At 39.4% G+C, this 24,721-nt stretch overlaps 1 protein-coding gene across 4 annotated transcripts; it reads right to left on the bottom strand.

The window, feature by feature from the left end:
- Positions 1–81: 81 nt before the first annotated feature.
- ptprna (protein tyrosine phosphatase receptor type Na) lies at positions 82–24,091 on the bottom strand. Of its 4 annotated transcripts, none has more exons than XM_074695520.1 (24): positions 23,687–24,088; positions 19,422–19,472; positions 13,418–13,528; positions 12,353–12,479; positions 12,022–12,169; positions 11,744–11,933; positions 11,485–11,640; positions 11,265–11,390; positions 10,905–10,939; positions 10,545–10,810; positions 10,376–10,462; positions 10,204–10,283; positions 9,954–10,018; positions 7,008–7,217; positions 6,422–6,679; positions 6,182–6,329; positions 6,021–6,094; positions 5,653–5,730; positions 5,373–5,492; positions 3,419–3,585; positions 2,711–2,764; positions 2,558–2,622; positions 987–1,060; positions 85–867 (listed from the first exon to the last, which is right to left on the bottom strand). In XM_074695520.1, the coding sequence occupies exons 1-24, from the start codon at positions 23,760–23,762 to the stop codon at positions 796–798; spliced, it is 2,838 nt and encodes a 945-aa protein (XP_074551621.1). In that variant the 5' UTR covers positions 23,763–24,088; the 3' UTR covers positions 85–795. The 4 variants fall into 4 exon arrangements, with proteins under 4 accessions (XP_074551619.1, XP_074551620.1, XP_074551621.1 ...); XM_074695521.1 differs by having other exon boundaries at positions 86–867; positions 11,485–11,637; positions 23,687–24,087; XM_074695518.1 differs by having other exon boundaries at positions 82–867; positions 6,021–6,329; positions 23,687–24,091.
- Between the last annotated feature and the right edge of the window lie 630 nt (positions 24,092–24,721).

Genomic DNA, 24,721 nt, shown 5'->3' with positions numbered 1-24,721 from the left:
GAAAGGGACTAAAAATACTCTTTTTCAAAAGTTTCTCTGAAGACAAACACTTCAGACTTTTTTGCTGCATCACATCACAAATTTATTCAAGTCAAAAATACATTTTTATAGATATTTTCCATCTGTCTGCTACATGAAATAAACACAATCATCAATTATTTACATGAATCACAAGATTGTACACAGAAAGACAATAAAGTAACCCAGAGAGAGCGATGGGACAGTGTGTGCCGTGCGGTCAGTGGACAGCATCCACGGTGGGGCCGGGGACAGTCGCAAACAATCATGTTGTCAAGGCGTGGACAAATAAAACCCTGCCAGAAATCAACACACCTGACAGTGGCACACTGGCAGACAGGAATCAGCACACTCAGGAGGGATAAAACAGACTGGAATAATGTCAGCAGGTGGGATGTCGCAGAAATTCAAAGGGAATAACTTTATTTAACATTAATCCAAGAAATTAGCACTGTTCAAGTTGGAGGCAAATCATCCTTAATGTTTGTTGGTCATGACTCAGATAAAACAATGGACATTTTATTTGAAGTAACAGAGGCACTGCAGTTGCAAGATTTCAATCTTTATATGATTTAAGATGCCAGGTGATGGGTTCAAAGATACAACTTGTGTGTGAGTTAATTAAGGTCCAAACTGTTTGAAACCCCGAGGATTCGAAGCTGGTAAAATACTGCATGCTGATAATAAGGGCAGTACCCGCTCCACATGTGGGGGTGCAGATTCTTATTTACAGTGATGACCTGACGTCCTCATGAGCGTTTGTCTCTGTGCACGTCCTCACTGTGGCAGGGCTTTCAAGATGGCGTTCACCTCCTCTGCTACTGCTGTCAGTGCAAACTCAAACTGGTCCTGATGAGGGAGTGAGCGGAAGAGACGGAAAAGGAAAAGAGCAAAAAGAGAGAGTTGAGTGTTTTGGATTTAGGAGCACAGATTTACACGTGACCAACACACAAAGAGATCAGTCGTACCTTTGTGCGGACCAAGCCTGGTCTCTGGTCTCTGATGTGCTCCAGTGAAGCTGCGATGTCGATCTCCTTTACTCCTATAAACAACAAGAGGAGTAAAAGCATCAGTGGAGCAGTTTGGAGGGTTTTATTGTTCTGCCTTTGCACATTAATACTTACTATAATACAAAACCCCTTAAAGAGCTTTTTGAACAAAGTGGGAGATTTTGTTACATGTTAAGGACATCAGCATTAACCTGGAAATCAAACATGTTACTAATGCATCAAGAACATTGTCTCTATTGTGGCCCTAAAGGACAGCTGCACCGATCTGAGATGTAATGCAAAGTTCATTTTACTGAGCAGCATTTAATGGAACACAAAATCATGTCTTGAAATGCAAAATGATTTCATAAAGTGTGAAAATAATTTAAAAAAATGCAAAAGATAATTAAAAGAAAAAAAAATTATGCAGAAACATTTCATAAAATTTAAACATAAGAACACTGGTTAGTACAATGAATGAACTACCAGGAGTCTGACCGAAATTTGGGAATGCATCAGGATATTTTTGGCATTGACTGACATCAGAGGTCTTTTAAAGCTTTAATCCAACTATTCTTCGCTTCTGACCTGTTTGATTTATCTATTTTCATTAGGTTTTATTCTGTATTTATCTGTATCTATTTTACTAATCTGATATTACTCCATTGTGTTTAGGGGCAACTATAATGACAGACTAAATTATCCCCAATTAAATAAAGTATAGGATGGGCCATAAGTTTTCACACATAGGAAAAATAAACATTTTCAATGAAAATGAAACGTTTTTCTTTATGTAATGTGTTCTATATGATTTTCATTGTTTAAAAAACACTTGTTTATTAAGGCAATTATGTATCAGGTGCTGATATGAGACATAAATCATCTTAAAGGAACATTTTACCAACACAATTATAAGCATAACTTCAACTAAGCTAATGGAAGTTTCATCAGCACAGGACAACACGTACTAAAATAGAAGGATATTTCTTGAAACAAATATTTAATGATACAAACAAAACATGCCATAAAACAAAAAACTTTAACAAAATGTAAAACATATTCCTTGGAAGAAAAAAAATCAAACTGCAAAACTATTTCTGTCTTCAAGATTTTGTCATTTTTACTAAATTTTTTTCACCTTTTATGAAATTCTTACTTTGTAAATTTTTGTGTTTCATGAAAGCATTTTGCAACCAGAGAAATTTCAGAGGTGTTTAGAAAAAAGCAGTTTTGCAACTTTCCATCTCTCTAGTCTCATTAAGCTACTTTTCAGAATGAACCAACTAAATCATACACACATTTTTGCTTATCTCCTCAAAGTTTAAGTGAGAATGTAACTCTGCTGTGACTGCAGTGCCATCTGTTGGCCAAAATACCAGCACAACAAAGCATACAGAGAAAACAGCCCCTTTGCCCCAGCAGTCCGGACATGAACATCCTATCAACATTTTCATCCTTTAAAATATTAAAAACTTGAACTTAGTATGCCTCCATGATGGAGTGTTCAATATTGTGCAAAACGTGTGTGAGTTCTGGTGCGTGTGACTCACCCTTGGCCATGCGGTTCAGCACCATGTCTATGAGGATGTAGGTGCCAGTCCTGCCAGTGCCGTCACTGTGGGAGTGACAGAGGAAATTCTTTTTAACCTCAGTCTGCATTCAGGCACATGGAGTCAAATCTAATGGACTCTTTTTTTTTTTACCTGCAGTGAACAATGATGGGGCAGGAGCGGCCTCTGTAGCATTTATTCACCTTCCTGAAAAACAGGAACAAGGGACGGCAGAGACAGAGAAAACAAAGAACAGAGAGGAGACGCTCTGTTATGATTAACAAAATCAGTCAGTGTTATTCTCAGCAGTGAAACATTAATAAATGGAGATGAAGAGTTATGAATGTCTCCTATGTATCATATATGGAGAATGAGAGGGAAACAAGTGTGAAAATGTAAGAAGGATAGAGAACAGACATACATGTGTGACAGACAGGCACACTGGGTATGGGGATGGTTTAAAAATGCAGGAAGGAAAGTGAGATGGTAAAACAGGAAAGAAAAAGCTTGAAAATAAGAAGCCACAGATTCACTGTCCCTCTTGCAGTAGCCAGTCACACCTGCCAATGCTCATTTTTGTGACTATGCAACTGGAGCCAGAGTACTAGCTGCAAACCACAAAAATGACACCGGGAGATGTTAAAATACAAACCTGTCAACCTGCACACTGGGAGAGAGGGAGAGAGCTCAGGTGATGATGGGTGGATGGAGGATGAAAAATGGCACAGAGACTGAGGAATGACAGGTGGAGCGATGACTCAGCAGTGTTACACACACCACCCTCTCCACCTGTGTTTTCTTCTAAAAGTGACCAGCTCTGTCAGAAGCTGGCATGTGAGGTGACGTTGTGTGGTTTCTTACCTGCGGAAGTCCAGCAGCGGTCTGGTGGAGGTGGGGATGCCGTCAGCCGGCCAGCTCAGAAGGTGGAACTGCGTCAGAGTTCTGGTTTCCTGCGTCTGGACGTTCTTGAGGTAGAAGCTACGCACCAGGAAGTCCTTACACCAGATGTGCTCTGACACAAGGTTCACCTGAAAACACAAAATCAACAACAACAGTGGAGGAGGATGTTTAAAATGTTTGATCTGAGGCGACATTCTCTGCATCAACAGGCATCAAAGGACTTTTAAAACCCTTTCAAGCTAGTTTTCTTCAGGCTGTACATTTTTCCTCTGTTGACAAGTTGTTTTGACTTTGTTAATGCCAAAAAACAAAGAAATAAAATGCCTTGATATTTTTTTTATCTCAATATTACAAATATTATGATGACATGAGGAATGGTGGTGTAGAAAAACACACCACAATATGATATGACACCAATTTTCCCTCCAAATTATTTATATTCTGGAATAATTTTAAATTTTGATGTCAGAGTTCTTAAATTCAAGTTGGAGTTCCTTATTTTTATTTTTTTGTTTTTATTTTTTTATTTACAAAGAACAGCTTAACCATCAGGGGTAATCAGAGGCATTTTTGTCCTTTCTGGTAATTTTTTTGCTTGATTTTTGGCTGTAATTTTGGTTGTGTTACAGATATGTTACATGTTATAGAAAGATATTTTGTAAGAAGGTTCTTTCCATGAAAAATTGTGAAATTCATTTTTTTTTTAAGGTCAACTATACACTGGGGGCAAAGTTACTACCCTTTGAGATAAACAGATGAAGAAAATGTCCTCCACCAAAAGCTGCTAAAAACAACAGATAAATATTTTTTTCTACTTCTCTTTTGTTTAAATCTTTCAGTCAACTTTAGTGCTAATCAAATACACCATTTATTTAATTATTTTTAAAAAATAATTTTAACCCTTTAAATGCCTATTTAATTACACAGTATCACTGTTGTTATGAAAGAAAAAAACAAGCATAAAATAATTTTACTTTTCATCTTACAAATGTTGGAGGGCGTGGGGTATTTCCTGTGAGATAAGTCTTAAAAATACATAAGATTATCAACAAAATTTGTTTTAATGCATTGCATTCTCAATTTGCTAAACTCTCAGGTAAACAAGGGACAGAAATGTCCCATTAGTATTAGGGTTGCTAGGCGCCGCCCTGTTGGCTATGGCTGCCTTTTCCAGCAGCTCTCTCTTCTTTCCTGTAATTTTTTTTTGTCTCTTTTCCATAATCTTTGTATTTGGAGTGGATCATTACTTTGTATAGCTCATTTGTTGGTCATGGACACCAAACTTTTTGTGGCTCCAGTGATAATTTTACTACTTTTTCTCCTGTGTTTGTCTGGAGATCCAACATGTAACCATGGCTGCACTGTTTACATGTGAACTCAGCTGTTAGCAGCCTGTAGCATGTCAACGCTAACTGGTGTAAGGCCTGATGTCGTCTCACAAGGTGAGGAGAAGGAGGTGAGGACGACGTGCTGGTTCTCAGGTGTGAGCTAAGAAGTGACAACATCGACCTGTCCTTCCATCCATTGTTATTGGGAATGTAAGATCTATCTGTTGTCTGTATGTTTTCTTGATTGCTGCTGTGACTTCAATTTTGTTTTACTTTTTGTTTCAATGACAATGAAGTTCTATTCCATTCTATTCTATTAAAACCACAATCTTTATAAGCACCTTCATTACACAATATAATCATGCATTCGCTTCTCTTAAGGTTTCATTTTGGACAAAAATAGCACAATTTTTTATTTATACTGTTAACCATGAGATGGGCCAGTTTTTCCATTATGCATAAAATATAATTAATATTTGTGTTTTTGATAGAACTGATGTTGACTGAAACTTAATGATAATAATTATTAATAATAACTAGAACCATGTTCCTTGAAAAAAGAAGCTTAAATGAAGCATAAAATGAACCTCGTAGATGTGGTACAGTGACGAGCCCTCGTCAGGCCAGTATCGTTCGCACTGTTTCTCTCCATCTTCCACCAGAGCTGACATCATCACTATCACCGTGCAGCCGTTCTCCCACACCATCTGCACGTGAGACAGACGACACATGTGTCAGTGAAAAACAGTGCTAAAATATTCCTGTGGAATCACCCGTTAGGTTTGAATATGCAAAACGAAACCATGAATCAGACACGAGAGAGGATGACAGAGAGGGGACAGAGAGATTAAGCTGCAGGGTCTGTACCTGCCAGAAATCAGCCACAGTGTGAGGCAGGGGTCCCTGTGTGGCGATATAAGCCGGCTGGCGAGGGTCATGATCAACCTGAGGGTTACAAAAGAAAAAACTGAGTTTCTCGGGTTATTTCCAAACACTAAGATGGTTGTAAACACATGAGAAAGTATTCTAAAAATCCCAGTGTTGTTAATCTCTTGTTGACTGTTTGAGCACTGAGATTACAGCTCAGACTTGAATTAGTCTCCATATTTAAAGAAAGGCTTTAGCTCCGGCTCAGACTGAAACATACAACACTAAGTAAAAGATATTTAGCACTTGAGACATGAGTATAATGTTATTGATTTATGAAATGAACTGGGTTGCTTTGGAGTCCTTACAATGATGCTGGCATTGATGTAGTCTTGTTTATTGGGGTTTACTTCAGACTTCAGCTTCACTCGTGTGTGATCATCTGTATAAAAACAAAGAAGAAGTAGCGCATTAAAAAAAACAACAACATTATTTTCTGAATTAAGAGTTTCTAACTGTGCAAACTTACAAGGGAGGGATTCAGCATGTCTGTTTTTGTCCATGTTGTTTGGTGTTTGAGCCACAGCGACCGAGCAGGGGTCAGCCTGGTAGGAGCACAAAGCTTCCCACTCCTTCTGCAGGCGGTCTTTGTTACGAAGGTGATCCTCCATGTAAGCCTGGCAGAGAGATGACAGGTCAAAAACAGGAGTTTAATACCTGGACATCAAAGGAAATGTTTCTCCTGATCACCTGTCTTGTTTTGACTCACCAGTATCATGTGACCAGTAGAAATGTCCATGTTAGACTGAGCAGGCTCTTCGCTCCAGGACGGCGTGGAGCTGTGGGTGGAGGATGGACTGTGCTGGGGGCCATCGCTGAACTGAGAGGACACGCTGCTGACACGGGAAGTGTCCGTACCCCTTCGACCCCCTGCACCTGCGGGTATGGCAGACCCGGCCATGCTGCTGCCCACACAGTCCTGACGACAGAGGGAGGATTTGGAGGCCATGTGCTGTCGACACAGCTCCTGGGAATGAGAAGAGGGAGGAAAAGTTGGAGGACAAAATGTAAGAAAAATACCTTTTAAATAGTTTTGTGGTTTTGTTTTTTATTATAAATTTGGTGCATGTATTGCTGAATATATTGAGATATTCTGATGATCAGCTAAGTGACTGCATCTTGAAATATCTGGACTTGTAGGGTGAATGTGGCTCATGTTAAGCCTGATAAAACATCTTTTCTCTTTAATAATATGACACAAACACTTGCTTAGATTTCAGTTTGTGCTGTGCTGTTAGAGAAATTCTTGGTTCAGGACTTCCCTCCCTCTTGAATCCCCCGTCACATCAACATACCTGATAGTCAAAGTGTGTCTCTGCTCCTCCCTCTGGCCCTAAACCCAGCTTTCCGTTGGCTACTTGCTGAGTGTAGTGCTTGAAACAAGCCACCCCCATCGCCAATACCAGAACACCTCCCACGACTGCCATGGAAACAAGCGTGATCACGGTTCCACTGGACCCCTGGGGAACCTTGGAAACCTGAGGGAGACCCCGTGCATCCGTCCTCTGGGAAAACAGACACCATATAGAGCGGTGAGAAAGACACTGACAGGATAAGGAACACAGAGAAAATAGATTTTATCTCCTGAGAGCACAGTTTCCGTTTGTCGACATGACGCTGGCTTTTGAGAGCACTCATAGATTCTCCATGGAACTGATCTCACCGCTGGTATCTAAAGGTCACTTATTTCATTTCACCGTTTGTCTCTGTATAACTGAATGTGACTGAAGGGTTTGCTTAGTGAGAGGTTGATGTTGAGTTTCAAAGACAGGGGTCTGAGAGGTGAAGATGGTGTGATAGAGGAAGCCAGTAACAGACAGCAGGGGCTCCATGGAGATCAGAGAACCTCGGCTCAGTGCAACACACATCCACTGTGTGGTATCACACATCTTTCTAGTGTTTTAGTCTTTAGTTTTCAGAAAATACAGACAATACAAAAAAACAACAACAAACAAACAAACAAAAAAAACACAAACATTTATTTCAGCTCTTTTAGATGAGCTGAAATAAAAAAGGACCAAAAATGATGTTATAAAAAAAAAATAATTTCAAAAAAATCCAAAATAAATACATAGACAAATAAACAAATGAACAAATATTTTGTTGTAAATAAATGCATGAAGACATCAATACTTAAATGAATAGATCAGTTATTTTATGCCTATGTTTTATGTTTTCATTACTATATTTCTTTATTTCTTTCTTGATGTCCTCAATTACACAGGCTACTATTAAAGTTTTTATGCATGTTTTGTGTTGTCTTGCTTGTATATATAATTATTTCTGAATTTATTCATTTATATATATATATATATATATATATATATATATATATATATATATATATATATATATATATATATATATATATATATATATTTTTTTTTTTTTTTTTCCCTTAAAACACTCATTCCTTTAGGAGTTTTTATGAATTGACACAAATAATGAAACAAAGCAACATAAAAGTCTCCATCCTTGAGGAAACCACATCCATTAGCCCCTCTCTCCTGTGAGCTCACAATGGACTCTAAAGCAGATTAGTCCCTTTTCACTGGAACAGTTACTAACAGAATAAAACGACTGAGAAGTGTGAGTGCCAGCCAGTCTTAAGAGCTGTTTTCATTCCCTAAATAATTAGGAAAGGCACTTCACTGGTTCCCCTTTAATCTCTTTTAGCTTAGACTATGCTGGAGCATCTTAGAAAATAACAAGAGATCCATGTTACAGCAGCTGATCTAAAGCCCTCTTCAACCGTTTTTACACTTAGCGTCCTTTAATCAAGCTTATGGTTCAGGAGGATCAATATGTGAGGAATGGATTGTGAGCAGAGCAACAATGACATCATATATATCACATTTCAAGCTTGATCCAACACTGCAAAAACTGAAAAGTATGCAAGGTTTTGTTTCTTATATTGAGTAAAAATGTCATATTGGACTTAATATGAGCCACATTTACCCCACAAAGCCAGAAAATGTATTTTTTTGAAATGTAAAAAGGTAAAAATAATGCCTGAATTTCTCAAAAAGAGTTAAACAACCTGCCAGTTAAGAAAACTGTAGTTTCTTGTATTAGAGCAATGAACTTACCTCTTTTTAAAACCTTCTTTAAGCAATTCAGGTGTTATTTTTGCTTTTTAAATAACTTGATACATTTTTCTGGACTTGTCACAAAAAATGTGGCTCATATTCTGTTCCTTTTTTTTCTTAAAAAACAAAACAGAACAAAAAACAACAAAACAAAACACATGCTTAGATTTCAGTTTTTGCAGTTTGTGACTGCATAGATCAAAAGCAGTCATAGCAGAATCCTCGGAGTGTGAAATCTGACTCTGATCACAACTGATGCAAAAAAAAATTGTATTCTAGTGTTCAGCTTATCAGAAATGATAATCCTTATATTCTTTGTTGGCTATCCTAGTTATTTCCTCTGTTTGTGAGTGTGATGTTTTTGTTTTGTTTTCTTTGCTTCAGCTGGGGAGTATTAATTCAAGATGCTTTTAGTTTCTTCTTAATGAGTGCACGTTTCAGTTTTCATCATTTTACTGATTCCATTTCTTCTCCACATTTCATTCACAGTTCTCACTGGATTGCAGTGATATATGGATTATGTACACAATAAAGATGCAGGTAATGATTACGAGGCCTTGACGGGGGCCGTTTGTGCAAACAGGGAATAATAAGGTTAATGACACTTGTGACTGTTGCCATGGCACCTGGGCTCTGGGAGCCACAGCAGGGGGAGGGAGGTAGAGGAGATAAAGCACCATGGCAACAAGTGGAAACGCTGGTTGTTACTATGTGCTGCCGTGCTGATTTTTTTCAGCCTGATTAGCCTTCAGGTGGTCTACAGACAGGGCCACACAGAATGTCACAGCACAAAATGAAGTCATTCAGAAGAAAAACTCTTGGGGAAATGAGATTACTTTGTGTGTGCAGCTCAATCATGTAAAACGTTTTGCTTGTGCTTGTAAATTCATTTTTTTGGCTCAGCAGTTTTGCTTGACTCAGACAGAAAAAATCTCTGTAGCTCAAAAACAAAACATAACAAAAAAACCCCAAAAACAATCCCTTAGCTAAACCTTAAGGTTGACTTTGCTCCATCTTATTACATGAATAGAGTGTGTTTTATTACCTTGGCTAAAGGCTTCCAGTAGGGGGAGCTACATAAGTTTTGGCTTCACTTGTTGTTGGGGGCTGTGTCATCAGGTTTTTAACAGAGTGTATTCTTGATTCACCTACCTCTCCCACACCAGTCTGTACAATCTTCAGGCCTGTCTCAGACTCCAGGAAGTTCTTTTCAGACACTGTCGAGGATGTAAAAATAAAACAACAAAAAATGTATGATTCTATGGGAAAAACACGAGTTAGGCAAAACAGTTTCAGCGGAAAAAATGAAAGTGACAGTACAACAGCCTACATACTTCTCACTTGCCTGTGTGTGTGTGTGGGTGGGGAGGTGTAAGTGTGTCTGTGAGATTTTGAGACTCACCAGCTTTAGCAGCCACCTCTGCAGCCGTCATGTTGTGCTCATTCTGGCGGATACGGAAAGTCAGAGCAGGACCCACCACGCTGGAAACACAAAGCCAGAGGCATGCATGCTTAAAACGTCACTCTTCATTTACAACATCATGACACACAAACACACACAGTGATGGCGTTACCTAAGGTTCATGAAGCTGCTGATTGTCAGGTGTATCTTATTAGCGAGGAGCTCCAAAAGCTTCACACCGTCGTACAAACTCAAAGGACTGCAAAGAAAAAAGTCATTTTGAAACATGTTCATAAATCTTTTATGTGACTCCAGGTGACTGATTTTATAACTTCACTGACCTCTGGTTGGTAACGATGTACCCATACTCCTCCTTCCCTCCTGTTCCCTCAACCAGGGGTCGCCCCTCTTCCTTGGAGTCCTGTCCAGCTTCAACAGGAGCAGCCTGTGGGGGCTGGGATGCAGAAGGAGGGAGGCTGGTGCTCTTCGCTGGAGCTTTAACAGGGACTGAGAGTGAGGATGGGGCAGGGGGGGCTTCAGGGGGGTGAGATTCAGGAGCTGGCTTCTCAGGCTTATTGGACACTTTGTCTGTTTTTAACAGCTGCATCTACAGGGGAATGATGGGAAACAGAGTCAGTGAGGGGAAGCGTACTCGCTGTGAGCTGTGCTTTGAATGCTGGGAACAAAGGATGCTGACATACCTCCTTGAGGGTGATGAGGTCTTTTTCTATTGGATCTGATGGAAAGAGACACAGTATTGATTTTGAGCAAATACAACAGCAAAAATAAAGTCTTATTTTCCATTTTCCATTTATGCACTCAAAATATTTGTAACATTTTAAAATCTATAATAAAAAAAAAAAAAAACAGTGAAAGGCATCTTAAATCTGGCCATCTCTAAAGTCCACTTTGCAAATTGTAATGCATACGAGTTCTATAATGTAACCTCATCAGCCCAGTGTTATATCTACACCATATTAAAGAAGACTGTATTTCTATTTAATTTTGCTTTGCATGACAAATATCTCCCCTTTAGCTGGATAATAACTAAAACCTAGCACCTGTTTTTTCCTGGGCCTGCAGCAGCTGCAGGATAAGAGCCAGCTTGTAGAGCTGCTCCTGGCTGAGCTCTCTGGGGTCAGCTCCGTACCTCTGCAGGACTCCCGACAACCTCTGAAGGAGATCATCTGTCACAGAAGAGCAACGGTTAAGATTTTGAGTTCTTTACAAAGAAAAATCTTGAAACCCATCATGAAAGTACTTAAATTTTCTTTTCCTTACCATTGTTTCCTGACAGAGCACTAAAGTCCTGAGGAGCCTTTTTATTCTGCATCACTTGAGGTCTTCCAGCTGTGTCGAGCCTTTCATCTAGGGTGTACTCCTCTGCATAGTCCACTGGTATCTCCAGGTCCAATTCATCATAATAAGGTAGACCTGCTTGTAGCATTATGTGTTATTAATATACACAGTTGTGTATCTTAAATTAACATCCTATAATCCAAACCAAACAAAGTGTAAGCGCATCTTTGGCGTCTTCTACCTGCAGGTGTCATGGAGGCAGGACCTCGGTGGCGATACGATGGCTGTGGAGACGCCAGGTACAGAGACAAGGCTTCCTGTAGCATCTGCCTGTCACGGTCTCTCTGATTGGCCTGAGACCTTGAGGGGGGACGGGCATAGCTGCCTCCTGCTCCAAGGAGTGATCTCTCCACCTCATCCTGGTATCTATGCTGCAGTCGCAAAATCATTTTATATTATTGCATACTTATGAAGGTTATGTAGATAAAGGTGTGTATAAGCGTGTGTGTGTGTGTGTACCTGGTGGTATGTGTAAGGGTCCACTGACACTGTCTGCATGTGCAGTGGGGTCTGAGGAGGCTCCACAATCATGTAGTCCAGATAGTTTCCACCAGGAGCTGTGGACCCAGACTTAGCGTTGTGGTACTGAGGGACATGCTTTTTGGACCTGGCAACCCAGACGGGAACAAAGGAAGGATTAGTGGATTCAGCCAGGTTGAAAGGACGGAGGGATAAAGGAGCACAGGATTATGAACGGTGACTCAGTGTGGAGTGAATGGATGGATTGGATTCCTCTTTTGGCTCATTTGTGTTGTGTAAGATGTCATCACTGTAACTGAAGAGTACTTACTGAGAGGAGTGAGAGGAGGAGGAAGAAGAGGAGGAGGAGTTGGGCTTATAGGACTGGGTGGTGTGGGGAACTCTCTTCAGCTCCTTTGATAAAATATACTGGGTGATGTCATCTTGCCAGGAAAGACCTAAACACACACATACATAGACACACAAAGTGATTTAATGATTTTCTGCTGGATTTAGGAAAGTGTTAAATTAGGTCATCATTACCAAAAATTTAAAGCTGGCTATAATACTGAAAGAGGGGGTATTGTGATTTTTGCACATCATAAATATTGATAATAAGTGAGTAGGCTGGATGTTCAAACTAAACGTTAAGATTTGTAAACTGCTACATATTGTTGTACCAATCCCTGATATGTTTTGTACAACTGCTCATTGCTAATTGTTTTATGACACTTTGGAGGGATGGGCCTCAAACACCAAGGTCTACCCATAGCTCTGCCCTCAAATGAAAAGGCTGGCAAATCAGAAGGAAGGGGGGCGCCTTAAAGAGACAGTAGGTAAAAAAAAATGTTTCAGACAGAGGTTAAAAAATGGGTTCCCTAAAAAAAACAATGTGAGAAAAATCGTTTTTTTTAGTCATGTGAAGCCACTGATCTGTACCAAGGGGAAAGTACACTTCCTTTAAAAAAGCACGTCACCCTCTCTTTAAGTAACTATCATTTGGATGTGACACTTCATTCAGATATTTATCCACATTGGATTGTGTCTTTATTGTGATGGTTTAAGTTACAGTTTTCTCCAGCTTTCAAAAGTTAGCATGTTAGCAATATACTAGCATGTTATCTTTGTCATTCTGAGCATCTTTTTAAGATTACACACCAAGTGGTTACTTCTGGCGTTAAAATATAAATACAAATACACAAATACAAATTCTGAAGTTCTTCCATTGTAGCTGTTAGTCTGTCATGACTGTTACCTCAGCTCAACCTGTTGACCAGTTTCTACATTGGCCAAAAGTTATATGACACTAAAACAGCAACAGACATTTTTAAGCTTCAGTCATCAGCATCCTGTTTTCTTAGGGACTGATGGTGATAGTCTCCTTCTTATGCCTTACCTTGTAGCATTAGCTGTTTGAGAACATCCTGCATCCTCTTCAGGACAGGAACTGAAACCTGGTACTGGATCTGGTCCTGCTTGGAGCTCCGACACTGACCAAACAGTCCGTCTTGAATGAAACACACAGACACAAATATTAACATTACTTGGTGGAGCTGTCTTCAACCCTTTATGACCTACCTTAACAGAAGCCTAACTTTTATATGCACATCATATATTTTTCTATACATTTTTACATGCTGTGGTGTCATTTTTTGCATATTTTTTGCTGTTTTCGAGTACAACCCTTATACCCAATGTTTTGATAAAATGTATAGGCTAATGTCAAGAATAACTCAATAAATTCTTGAAAAATGCAATAAATCATAAAATAATGACATTTATTCATGTATTATTCTCAATTAAGAAATGTCATGGCTGTTTAGATGAGAAAAATGTAAATATAAAAACATGATAACATGTATTCAACATAGGAAGCAATGTGAACAACTGTGATCTGGATTGTAATTTTTTTTTTCCACATTTTGTTTTTTTTTTTAATGTTAGAAACACTTTATTAACTCATTTTTGTTACACATTAGTGGACAGACACAGTGCTCTGGGACATGTTGAAAATGCAATATGAAAGTATAACTTCCCAGATTTTATGTGCAAAAATAACAACTGATGGATCTTATCTGGTTTCGAAGCTACCACTAAACAAAATTCAAAATACAAACAGTAGCTTAACTACTAACTAAACTAACTAAAATTGGCCCTTAAGGGTTAAATATAATCCTTCAAAGTGACCTCTAGCCCAAAATTCAGTCCAGTTTCAAGCCAAAACCTGTTTTTTGACATTAAAGGTGGTAAAAGCTGAGATGTATTAATAGATAATTCTTGGAGCATGCCTTCAAAGATGCTGATTCATGCGTTCAAAGCTAACTGAGAAGCTCAACGCCAGTGCTTTTTCTGCCATGACATATCAGTGAATAAAAATAAGACAATGAGTCAATGAAAACTTGAATCTCAATCTTTGTAAAAAAAAATTTATGACGCTGTCCTTCAGGTACAGTCCTGTGCTTTGTATTAGCCATCTATCTCTCATGTTAGCCCACGCCACAAAAGCCTGCAGCAGTGACTCATAGTTGTGAAGTTCAACCCACACACTTTGATGGCCTGTCACACATTTCACATTTCTTTTGACAGGGTTCTGCTGCCATCAGGCAGGAGTAGACAACATCCTTCAGACAGCCTCAGTATTTTTCTTTGAACTCTTCCTATACCCCGCTCACAGATGAGTCAGTTTAGATCACCTGAAGTAAAAAAAAAGTGCTACTTCTACTCAATACGTCCACCTTATCCCACACAATTTCATGCATGAAGTCATCTGCAAGAAGAAGCTGATGCATCACTTTGCACTTCAGTATGCTTATATCACTCCATAGAGGGGTCACGTTGAGGGGAGGGAAGCTGTGCACCAAAAACTGTGGTTTGAATAATTCAGATGAAAAAAAGAGCTGAAACTTTGTGCAGCGCTTTTACAGTCCATGCTCAAAAAGCAGACATCTTTTTTAAGTCGGAGACTGCAGTGTGTTTGGAATGAAGATTAAGCAGAGCAGACTTTGCATTATCCAGCGCACTGATGAGTCATCACCATCTCTCTCTTCACAGCTAAAGCTGCTGAAATTCTGCATGATTACACTGAAAAGATTAAAAAGGATTAATGTGTTTAAAAAGACAGGAAACAGGGATGCTGATTTCTTTTATCACTCAATGAGAAGTGAGCAAATTGGCCTGTTTACCACAGTTTCTCACCTTTGATTGCCAGCAGCTATAAATCCAACCTGAGCATTATTACTCTACTGAGCACAGAGAAAGAGATAGAGATAGAGAAAGCCCTAAACAAATTACAAACCCTCAGCACCAGTGATACGATACGACTCCGGATATTGTCCTCTAGCTTTGCATTGCACTGCCGGAGATGAAATACAGCGGCTGTGATTCCTCATGGAGGACCATGTGAGGACGGGAAGAAGAGGGACACAGAGGGATGGCAGAGGAGCGGAAGATGAATGGAGAGGAGGCAGCAAACTGCACGGCTTGATTGGATTGGGACTATTTCTGGAGCTTGGGTTATTTCTGAGGATACCATATTTGTACTGGGGATTCATGATATAGCAGTGTTCGGCATCGCATGGGGGATATCTGCTCTGATACTGAATGGTCAGACTAATATGATTTAAAAACTGCCCCAGTTAAATAACTGCCAAACACATTCCTGTTATCCACACTGTTTTGTTTTTATCCAGGACAAACATCCAGCCTGTGTGTCAGTGATAATCCACATGGTCAGCGCCTCAAGATGCAAGCACAGGATGCTTCACCTGCTTACAGAGACTTCAGGTGACAGTGTATGACCTCTTTAAGCTGGCGCTCATCACACTCAAAGTGACTGCACCAACTCCAACAACAACCTATCATCAAACCCTCAGAACATACTGCTGTCGGCTCTGGAGAAAGACAAAAAAAGAGCCAAAACAGCAACAAAAACTTTATCAGAGCAAATAACAAAAACTCCACTCCTGGCTGTCGGAGTGAGGCTAAAAACTTCTAATCTACCTGGCACCCAGCCTGTCACACACACAAATACACTGCAAAGTAACAACTGCTGAGAGTACTGAAAAAGATGCTGTGCGATCCATACAGCACAGCAAAACAAAGAGGACACCATCAATCTTGTGTATCAGATGACTGGCCTGCAGAAAGGAAAGAAAGCTCAAAGTCTGGAGGTTTGCTGCAGCGGGAGAAGGCTGTGCTGTGCAGTGAGCATAAATCATCCAAGTGTGATAGTGTGGCTTGTAAATAACGCTGCAAGATGCTACAGGGCGATCACTGCCACTGCTAGAGATTTTAACCAGAGAGAAACAAGGATCTGCAAAATAAAACTCACAAAGTTAATCTCATTTTAGATCAGTGTATCTGAATAACAAGCATTTTAACAATTGGTCACACACTGATCAGCCATGACAGTGTGACTGCTGACAGGTGAAGTGAGCTGATATGGCTGCACCTGTCAGGGGATGGGACAGGCAAGACAGGAGTGAAAATCGACTCCTTGAATTGTGTCAGAAAAAGTAAAGGTGGTTTGTGAAAAGATGTCAGTGACTCTGACACGGGCTGAGTTATGGCGGCAAAACTAGTCGTCACCACAGTGGGGACAGGTCATGAAACCTAAATGGGGACAGTCCAAAAATGCCCTTCAGAATCAAAAACTACACATAACTGCACATTCCATCCAGTTAGATGAAAATACAAATAAAAATATAGGTTGAATTTTGTACAAAACTATGCAGATGTAAAATGTTTGATGTGTTTTTCCACATTTCTTTGTTGCCAGAAGTCCCTAAGGTGACTGGGCCAGGATGACAACAGCATCAGTGGTGGCAAATTAATTTAGTAATCATAGCAAAATGTGGCCAAAGGTGTTTTAATTTGAAGCTAAATTAAGTGTTGTTTTTGTCTGTTTGGACTGGATCACCCTGTTAGCATATCATCATATCAATTATCCCCATATTAGCATACTGGCATATTAGCATATTACCCAACTGGTTAGGAGCATCTGCAAAACTGCAGCTCTGGTGGAATGTCAGAGTCTGCATTAGTCAGTTCCTGACAAAGTACCAGGAAGGAAACACTGTTTACAGACTATCAGGTTGTGGGCAGCAAAGGCTCAGTGATGTGTGAGAGGGGTGAAGGTTGGCTCATGTGGTCTAATTAAACAGAAGCTCAAACTGCAGATGAAGAGAAAGCTGGTTTGCTATTAAAGTGTTAGCACAGAGTGCACTGCACTTTGTTGAAGTTGCATAGCTGCGAACCAGTCAGGATGCACAAGTCGATCTTTGATGGTTCCTATATGGCAGCCTGGAAGAACAAACCAGCTTACCTTAGCTTAACTGAGCAAACCAAGTCTGATTCATGAAGGCCCAACCTTTCACAGCAAACAGAACACTGCTAACGTCTTAGCGCCAGATACCACAGTATAACATGAGAGGTCAAGCTGAGTTCATGTCTCATCCGGTCAGGTCTAGACTGACAAGAGATGGAGCCTGTATGATATAAGATTGGTGGTCATTACTGTCAAATCTGACCAGAATGTGTCATCTTGAACTTCTTTAATGCCTAGGGATCCCCTTACGAAAGAAAAATATGTGTACCAATATATTTTTTGAAATTTATTGTCATATATTATTGATACATTATGATATACATGGAATAATATATTGAGGGCACATATACAATATATTATATATTCATGAAATATATTGCAATATATTGCAAAAATATACAAATGATTGCCGCTTTCCATATATTGCAATATATTGGAAAATATAAATACTAAATCTCCTTAATGGGAAGATATAACCTAATATATGACATGATATTTTCCAATATGCTGCAATATATTTTTCTTTCGTAAGGGTCATACTATTGAAGAAGGAAAAAGTTGCTTCTTAAAAGACAGCTTGTATGACAGTGGACTCAGACAGAAGATATAAACATTAGATATGACAGAGTTTACTGAAGACCCACACAGACTGCGATATTGCTGTTCCCATAATGTCAAACCAGTCACTTTACACTCCACACTTTCTGCTTATTAGAAAGAAGAAATCAGAGGCAACTGAGAGAGTCATGCCTCTTAGAGAAAACTACAACGCTATCAAATCTTTGCCAGCTGGAATTGCAAGCAAGCAAAGTCAGAAATGATTCTTTATCTTTCATTCTTAGAGTGAAAATGGGACAAAGGATGTTGGTAAAGTTCAGAGCTGAAAATCACAAATAGGGGCCAGTTGCAGACCTCACTTCTCAAGCCACTATCCTGCAGACCTAAACCTCCACAATCAGGCTGGAAATAAAATAAATAATCATCTCCGCCAAGGAGATTATGTTTGTTTGTTTGTCTGTGAATACATAACTCAAAAAGGATCTTCATGTACTTTTCAGGAAATGTTCAAAACATGATAAGAAAAAAGTGATGAAATTTTGGAGGTGATCCGTATCACTGTCTGGATCCAGGTTTTTTTTAAAGGATTCTTTATCATTGTGAGATTAGGCCATTTTCACCATATGTGTATAACTTCACCATAAATGGTTGGATTGCTTTGCAAAACAATACAAGACAAGGTCACCATAATTTCTGACAAATGTAAAAGTACAATCCAGATCCTGGCAATATTCTGGATACTAAGATCTGGAATATGAAATATGTACTGGGTCATCATCATTTTCAACACTGTCAGGAAACAAATTAACGTACAAACCTGCAACTAACACTAAATTATAGCAGACAGTCTGCTGGGAGTACAACATTAAAGTAGGACTAAAGTGTTGCATCAAAGCTGTGTTTGGATTTGTTTTTCTGTACATGCAATGAAACTTAGATCAATTATTAATTCTTAGATACAGGAGAATATACAGATTGCATACAGCTCAGTTTCCATTGAAAAGGCAGGCAGAGTCAGAGAGAGACAGGGCTCGTTTCAACCAATCAGACTAAGAGCAAATTATTGTATGCCGCGTTTCAACCTCAGAACCTGCTATGAGCATTAATTCAGTCTCTGTGTCTGCAAACACGCTCATCCATCCTCTTTTCTATCCAATAGCAGTTTCCACAGACAAGTGCGTAAGTGCGTGTCAGTGACTCATCACTGTATTACCACAACAACTGTGGGGGTGTCGACCTCACCGTGATGTCAGTGTTACCATGGAGACTGTGGAGGGGGGAGGGGCTTAGACAGAGAGGGAAAGGGGCAAGTGATGAGGAGAGAGAGGCAGGTAGAGCTGAACACACACAAAGACAGCATGTGTGTGTGTTTGTTTCCAGCTCCCAGGGTTAATCATTCAGTGTGTCGTCGAGGAAAGAAAGCAGGCAGAAAAAAGTCTGTCATAAAAGTTAATTGGCATGTGTAAAGCCATTAAATCTGCTTGTTTCTGTGTGTGTTTGTGTTTCCTTTACTCACCATCCGAGCAGAACTGACCCCTCGAGCACAGCTTTCTCTCAAACAGACAACCTGAGGCAGAAAGACGAAAAAACAACAGGTAATCAGAGGAATTTCTATGGCAACCACTGATTCTTTTCACATCTGAAGGGGTTGGAATAAGAACATAACAAAGCAAACCTTGCCTTGAATTACTCATTGTAATTATCTCAAGCAAATGTTCTGAACATCTCAAAAACACACACCAGTCTTTTTAGATTTAGTCACAGCCTTTGTCTAAGCCCACTTTCACTAAAATTACAACAAATAACACTTTTTCTATCATTGCTCAAGGATAATTTCATAAGCCCCCTGAATAGTGTCAGTCATCAGGATCAAACCTGGAGTTTCTTCAAGGCTCAGAGTGAAAAATGATGGTATTTTAATCAGGACAGTTTTTTCCTGCAGCACTAACAACATAGTTGAAAGGACAACAGCTTTTGAATATTTTTGATGAGCCTGAGAGGAAACAAATCAATACTAACTGAACTAAACTGAACCAAACTGAACCAAATCAAATTAAATCAGATTGCATGTCTTGCTCCAGGTTTTAAATTTAATAATAATAATAATAATAATAATAATAATAATAATAATAATAATAATAATAATAATAACAATAACAATAATAATAATAATAATAATAATAATAATAATAAATATATATATATATATATATATATATATATATATATATATATATATATATATATATATATATATATATATATATATATATATATATATATATATATATATATATATATATATATATATAAAAATATGGGTGCAACAAAATAAACAAAACCCTACACTCAAACTGAAACAGTAGCGGACATGCTTATTGAAATGTCCGTGTTTCTGTTTGTGATGTGAGGCTGTGGAACCGATCGGTTGCAGAGCTCAAGCATTGTCCAAGCTTGACCCACTTTAACAAACAGTACAACTACATGATTTTCACAAAGTACAGGAAGAAAGGTGTTAACAATCAGGTGTTTTTACAAATGATTTATGTATTTGTTTATTTACTGTATTTATTTTCTACTTATCGTAAATATAACTATGTTAATATTAGGAATGGGTGAGAATTGGTACCGGGCCAGTACCAGTCTTATTTCAAGGTGTCAGTATTTGTGAAGGCTGTCGATACCAGCAGCCAATACTCAAGACACAAATATCTTACATCCAGTAAGTCCTCCTGGCCAGCAGTTGGCGCTACATTGCTGTGGTTTGACACCATTAAAAAGGTATGGTCCTTTTCAGACAACATGAATAAACCAGTGAGAATTAACAGTTAAACTGTTTTGTTTTGCCCTTCAGTTTATCTAAAAAAAAAGAAAACCTAAGTTTCTGACAGTTTTTTAGTGTCATTTTGCTCTTTTGTTCATTTCATTTCATTTCATTTTCCTAACTGCTTATCCTGTTCAGGGTTGCGGGTGGTTGGAGCCTATCTAAAGGCGGGGTACACCCTGGACTGGTCGCAAGCCAATCATAGGGCTGACACATAGACAACGATTCGCACACACACGCTCACACCAACGGACAATTTAGAGTGCTCAATTAACCTGATGAGCATGTTTTTGGACTGTGGGAGCAAGCCGGGGGACTTGGAGAGAACCCACGCATGCACAGGAGAACATGCAAACTCCACACAGAAAGGCCCACTGGCCAAGCTGGGAATTGAACCGGTGAACTTCTTGCTGTGAGGCTGCAGCACTTTTGTTAATTTATTGAAAGCAAATGTTAAACTCAGTGGGGGTTGTTTATGTTATAATTTGGACTTAATGTCAGAGTAACTGAGCTGTCTCTGATCAAAATAATCTGTCACTGTTGATTTCACTGCTAAATTTTATGTATCAGTACCAGTTGTATCAGTAAAAAAAATACCAGAGAAGACACCGAAACCAACAGTTAAAAATTGTATACAAACTTGTGTCTGTCGGGTTTTGAACATCTTTAATGGGCATTTTGCAAATTTTGTCTTCAGATGATGTGGACAACAAAAACTGCTTTATCAAAATAAAGAAACATAGATTGTTTTCAGAAGTGTTTGGTCCACTTGTCAGCTAGTTAAAGGAAAATAGTTCTCCATTAACATTTTGAATCATTGCTCTGTTTTTAAATCACATCTGTGCCTCTTTAAAGTAAGGCCTTTTGGATGTGAAGGAATGACAATCATTTTGCAGGTCTCTGTCTCACTCAAGTCACAGCTGTTATTGCCCTACAACAAAGAAAGAAAATAAATCATTGTATCAGGACAGATTTACCAGGGATCTTGTTAAAATGAAGTGACGCAGATGCTGACATAAGTTTGAGTGACTCACAGCTTCTTGCAGGGGTCTGTACGCACATCCTTTGTTGCATCTTAACTTCTAAATCAAGAACATATTCTGACTAGGGAAAGTAAAACTGTGGGTTTTTTTTTAAATCATTTGAAATAATCAGGTTTCGATTTCACCATGAATCTCACACACAAGCTTAATGATTAAACAGAAAAAAAGATAGTAGTGAAAATGCTTCACATGGAGCTGACTTTGAGCAAAACACTGAGGAAACCTGGGGGGAAAAAATGGAGAAAAGCTCCTTATTGGTTGTAACACATATTGAGGCACAGAGGCACTGACATTCTCATTAATTGACAGGACACTGTGTGTGAATGTCAACGCTTGTTGTTCAGGGACAGACGTCTGGATGTCAACAAACAACATGGAGCTCAAACAAAGAAAAACATGAGCACTCCACATTTCCAATCATCTTTATTTCAATGGTTTCATGTTTATTCTGGCACGGCATTAGACGCTGAAATGAGGCTCATATGATTCTCAGAAATGTGACAAACAATGACCTATCACATAGTGTTTGTCATAGCAACGGGATATCAGCCATGAAAGGACGACTGGCAAACGCCTGACAACGGCTTTGACAGGAGCTTTGTACTGTGTTTGTGTTTGTGTTGTGCGATTGTGTGTTTGTGAGAGAAAACTGACAGTGTGACATTTACTTGCTCAGAAAGCGAGATGGATTATCTTGTGAAAGAACAGAGCTGGAAGCAAAGACATGTTAATGGATGAATGGACAGAAGGAAGCATCAGTGGTTACTGGTTTCTCTCCATGGTGCTGAAATTTTTGCAGGATGGCATCACACTGAGCATGCAACTGTTCAGTGAAAAAGCTTTTTTTTCAAACTGGTTTCTGAATGGTCATTTTATGAACATCCTGTGTTCACTGCTGCTTTTTAATGTATGTACAGTTCAACTCTTTGGTTTAAAGTCTTTCGTGACCTGTGGTGAAAATTAACAACCAGAGAAGAGAAAATCAGCCTCAAAATATTCAAATGACTCAAAAGTGGAGAGGAAACGATGGGGGCGGAAATTGTTTGAAGACAATCCAACTCGCTCCTGTTTGTCAGAGTTCACCACAGACATTTGGCTGTTCTTCATCTCAGGCTGAATTACTCATTGAATGCATTGCACACTTCACAAATCTCTACCCACACATGTCAGAGATTTATTTATATAGATTTGTCAGTAAAGAAACGACCCCAGGGGGGAAAAAGCAGCCATCTTTGAGAGCAAGGCTGAAGGGGTGAAGGGAATATCTATACACTTGTTGCATCCCTATTGATTTCTAATTATGTCAGTTCAATGCATCAGTCTTCCAGTTCTGTCCAGTTCCGTTTTTCTTCATTCATTTATCCAATTATTTATGTATTTGTTTCAAATTGATGAGAAAGGCTCAGCTGAAACTGCTGCTGACATTTCCAGTGTAAGTAAGAAGACATCAAACGTCTCTAACACTGTGTGATCAGGCTTCAGCCACTATTATTTTTTATATCCCCACTGGTTTGCAGATAAATCTCAATCATAGTTTTAAAACCAGTCGTTTTTATCTGATATTCTGTGCATCTCCATCTCTTCTCTGCCTCTGTTTAATCTAATAAAACCCTTTATTTACCCTCACTGTCTAATCCCTTTATCCATCCATCCATGCATTGCTTTTCTTCATCGCTTCCCCTGAATGTCAGGTTATTTACATTTAATCAGACACAATTGAACACACACGGAAGCGATGTGTTTTTGAATTTAGGACCAACACAGCGATGCCTCAGCGGATAAAGTATCCGGATGAGATCACTGAGAGTCATTAGTTGGAAACATCATGTACCTGCGGGAAAACCAGGCCAACAATAATAGACTCTTATCATCATACCATCATCATCATCATCATCATCATCATCATCATCTTACCGTATTTCTCTGACATCCCCGTCTGACACAGCATGGTTAAAAGGAGCAGGGCTCGCCATAGTTTGAGGTGGATCATGATCCCAGCGGCTGGAGGAGATGCAGGGAGACTGATGCTTTGCTTCGCGTCTTCTTTCCTCTCCTTTAAATCCCCATGATGTGTCTCAAAAACGAGCCACAGGGTGTCTTCAGCTCACATTTCATCCAGTGTGAACAGAGTGGAAGAAAATGTTTTTTTGGGATAAAATAAAACATAAAGCAACAAAAACTAGTTCCTCATTCACTGGGAACGGACGGGGCGTGAGGATGGAGAAGGAGGAGAAGGGGGTGGCGGCTGGGAGAGCACGCAGCGTAGTATCGACCCACGACAGCAGATCTGCAGGAAACAACGTAGGGTGGATCGGTGTGGAGAAACAAGGGGGGCAAGGAGCCGACCTGCCGTGACGTCACGGCGGCGTAGAAACACAGAGGGGGGATAGATGAATGAATTAAAGCGCCAGGTTTTAGAGCCCATCAATAAACAGACGTCACTAGGCTTTTCATACGCGCGCGAGCATGCACAGAAAACGATGCAACGATTCTGTCCAATCAGACAGCGAGCAAACAGGTAGGCCAATACAGCACGGAAGCTGATGTACGCAAATACTGTTTATAGAAACACAGGTGAGAGCAGCATGGAGTGGATTGATGTCGCTTGTTTCATAATCTGAATTGAACTTTGCATAATGGGAAGCAAGAATACAAGGGGGGACATCAGAGTGAGGCCGTATATGTCAAAGGTCCAGCAGGCCCTGTGCGAGCAAGCATGTAGGGTCTGAAGTCAGCTGAGGTAGCTATGACTTTAGTGCTGCTAAAATAAAAATTATAATCCTGATTATGTAGCCAATTTTTAATCTCAGATTTGGGTATGCTTATTTTAAAGGTGCAACACTTCAACTTTAGGCTAATTGGTCCCTTTTGATCTGCACTAGACACAGTGCTGAAGAAGTGGTGCTGAAGGAGATGTGCTCTGGCTCCCTCTTGTGTCAAAAAAGTAAC

This window comes from Halichoeres trimaculatus, unplaced genomic scaffold (genome assembly GCF_033239565.1).
Source record: "Halichoeres trimaculatus isolate MK-OKI-2021-1 unplaced genomic scaffold, fHalTri1.1 fHalTri1_scaffold_19, whole genome shotgun sequence".
NCBI lineage: Eukaryota > Metazoa > Chordata > Actinopteri > Labriformes > Labridae > Halichoeres > Halichoeres trimaculatus.
The sequence above is the reverse complement of the archived record's forward strand: the minus strand, read 5'-3'. Positions and strand labels throughout refer to the sequence as shown.

Excerpts from the sequence above, each read along its gene's own strand:
- ptprna (XM_074695518.1), bottom strand. The coding sequence starts at position 23,762 with ATGATCCACCTCAAACTATGGCGAGCCCTGCTCCTTTTAACCATGCTG. Across the intron at positions 10,284-10,375 it reads AGCAGCTTCATGAACCTTAG|CGTGGTGGGTCCTGCTCTGA; the intron begins GTAACGCCATCA and ends TTGTGTTTCCAG. Across the intron at positions 1,061-2,557 it reads GCTGAACCGCATGGCCAAGG|GAGTAAAGGAGATCGACATC; the intron begins GTGAGTCACACG and ends TGTTGTTTATAG.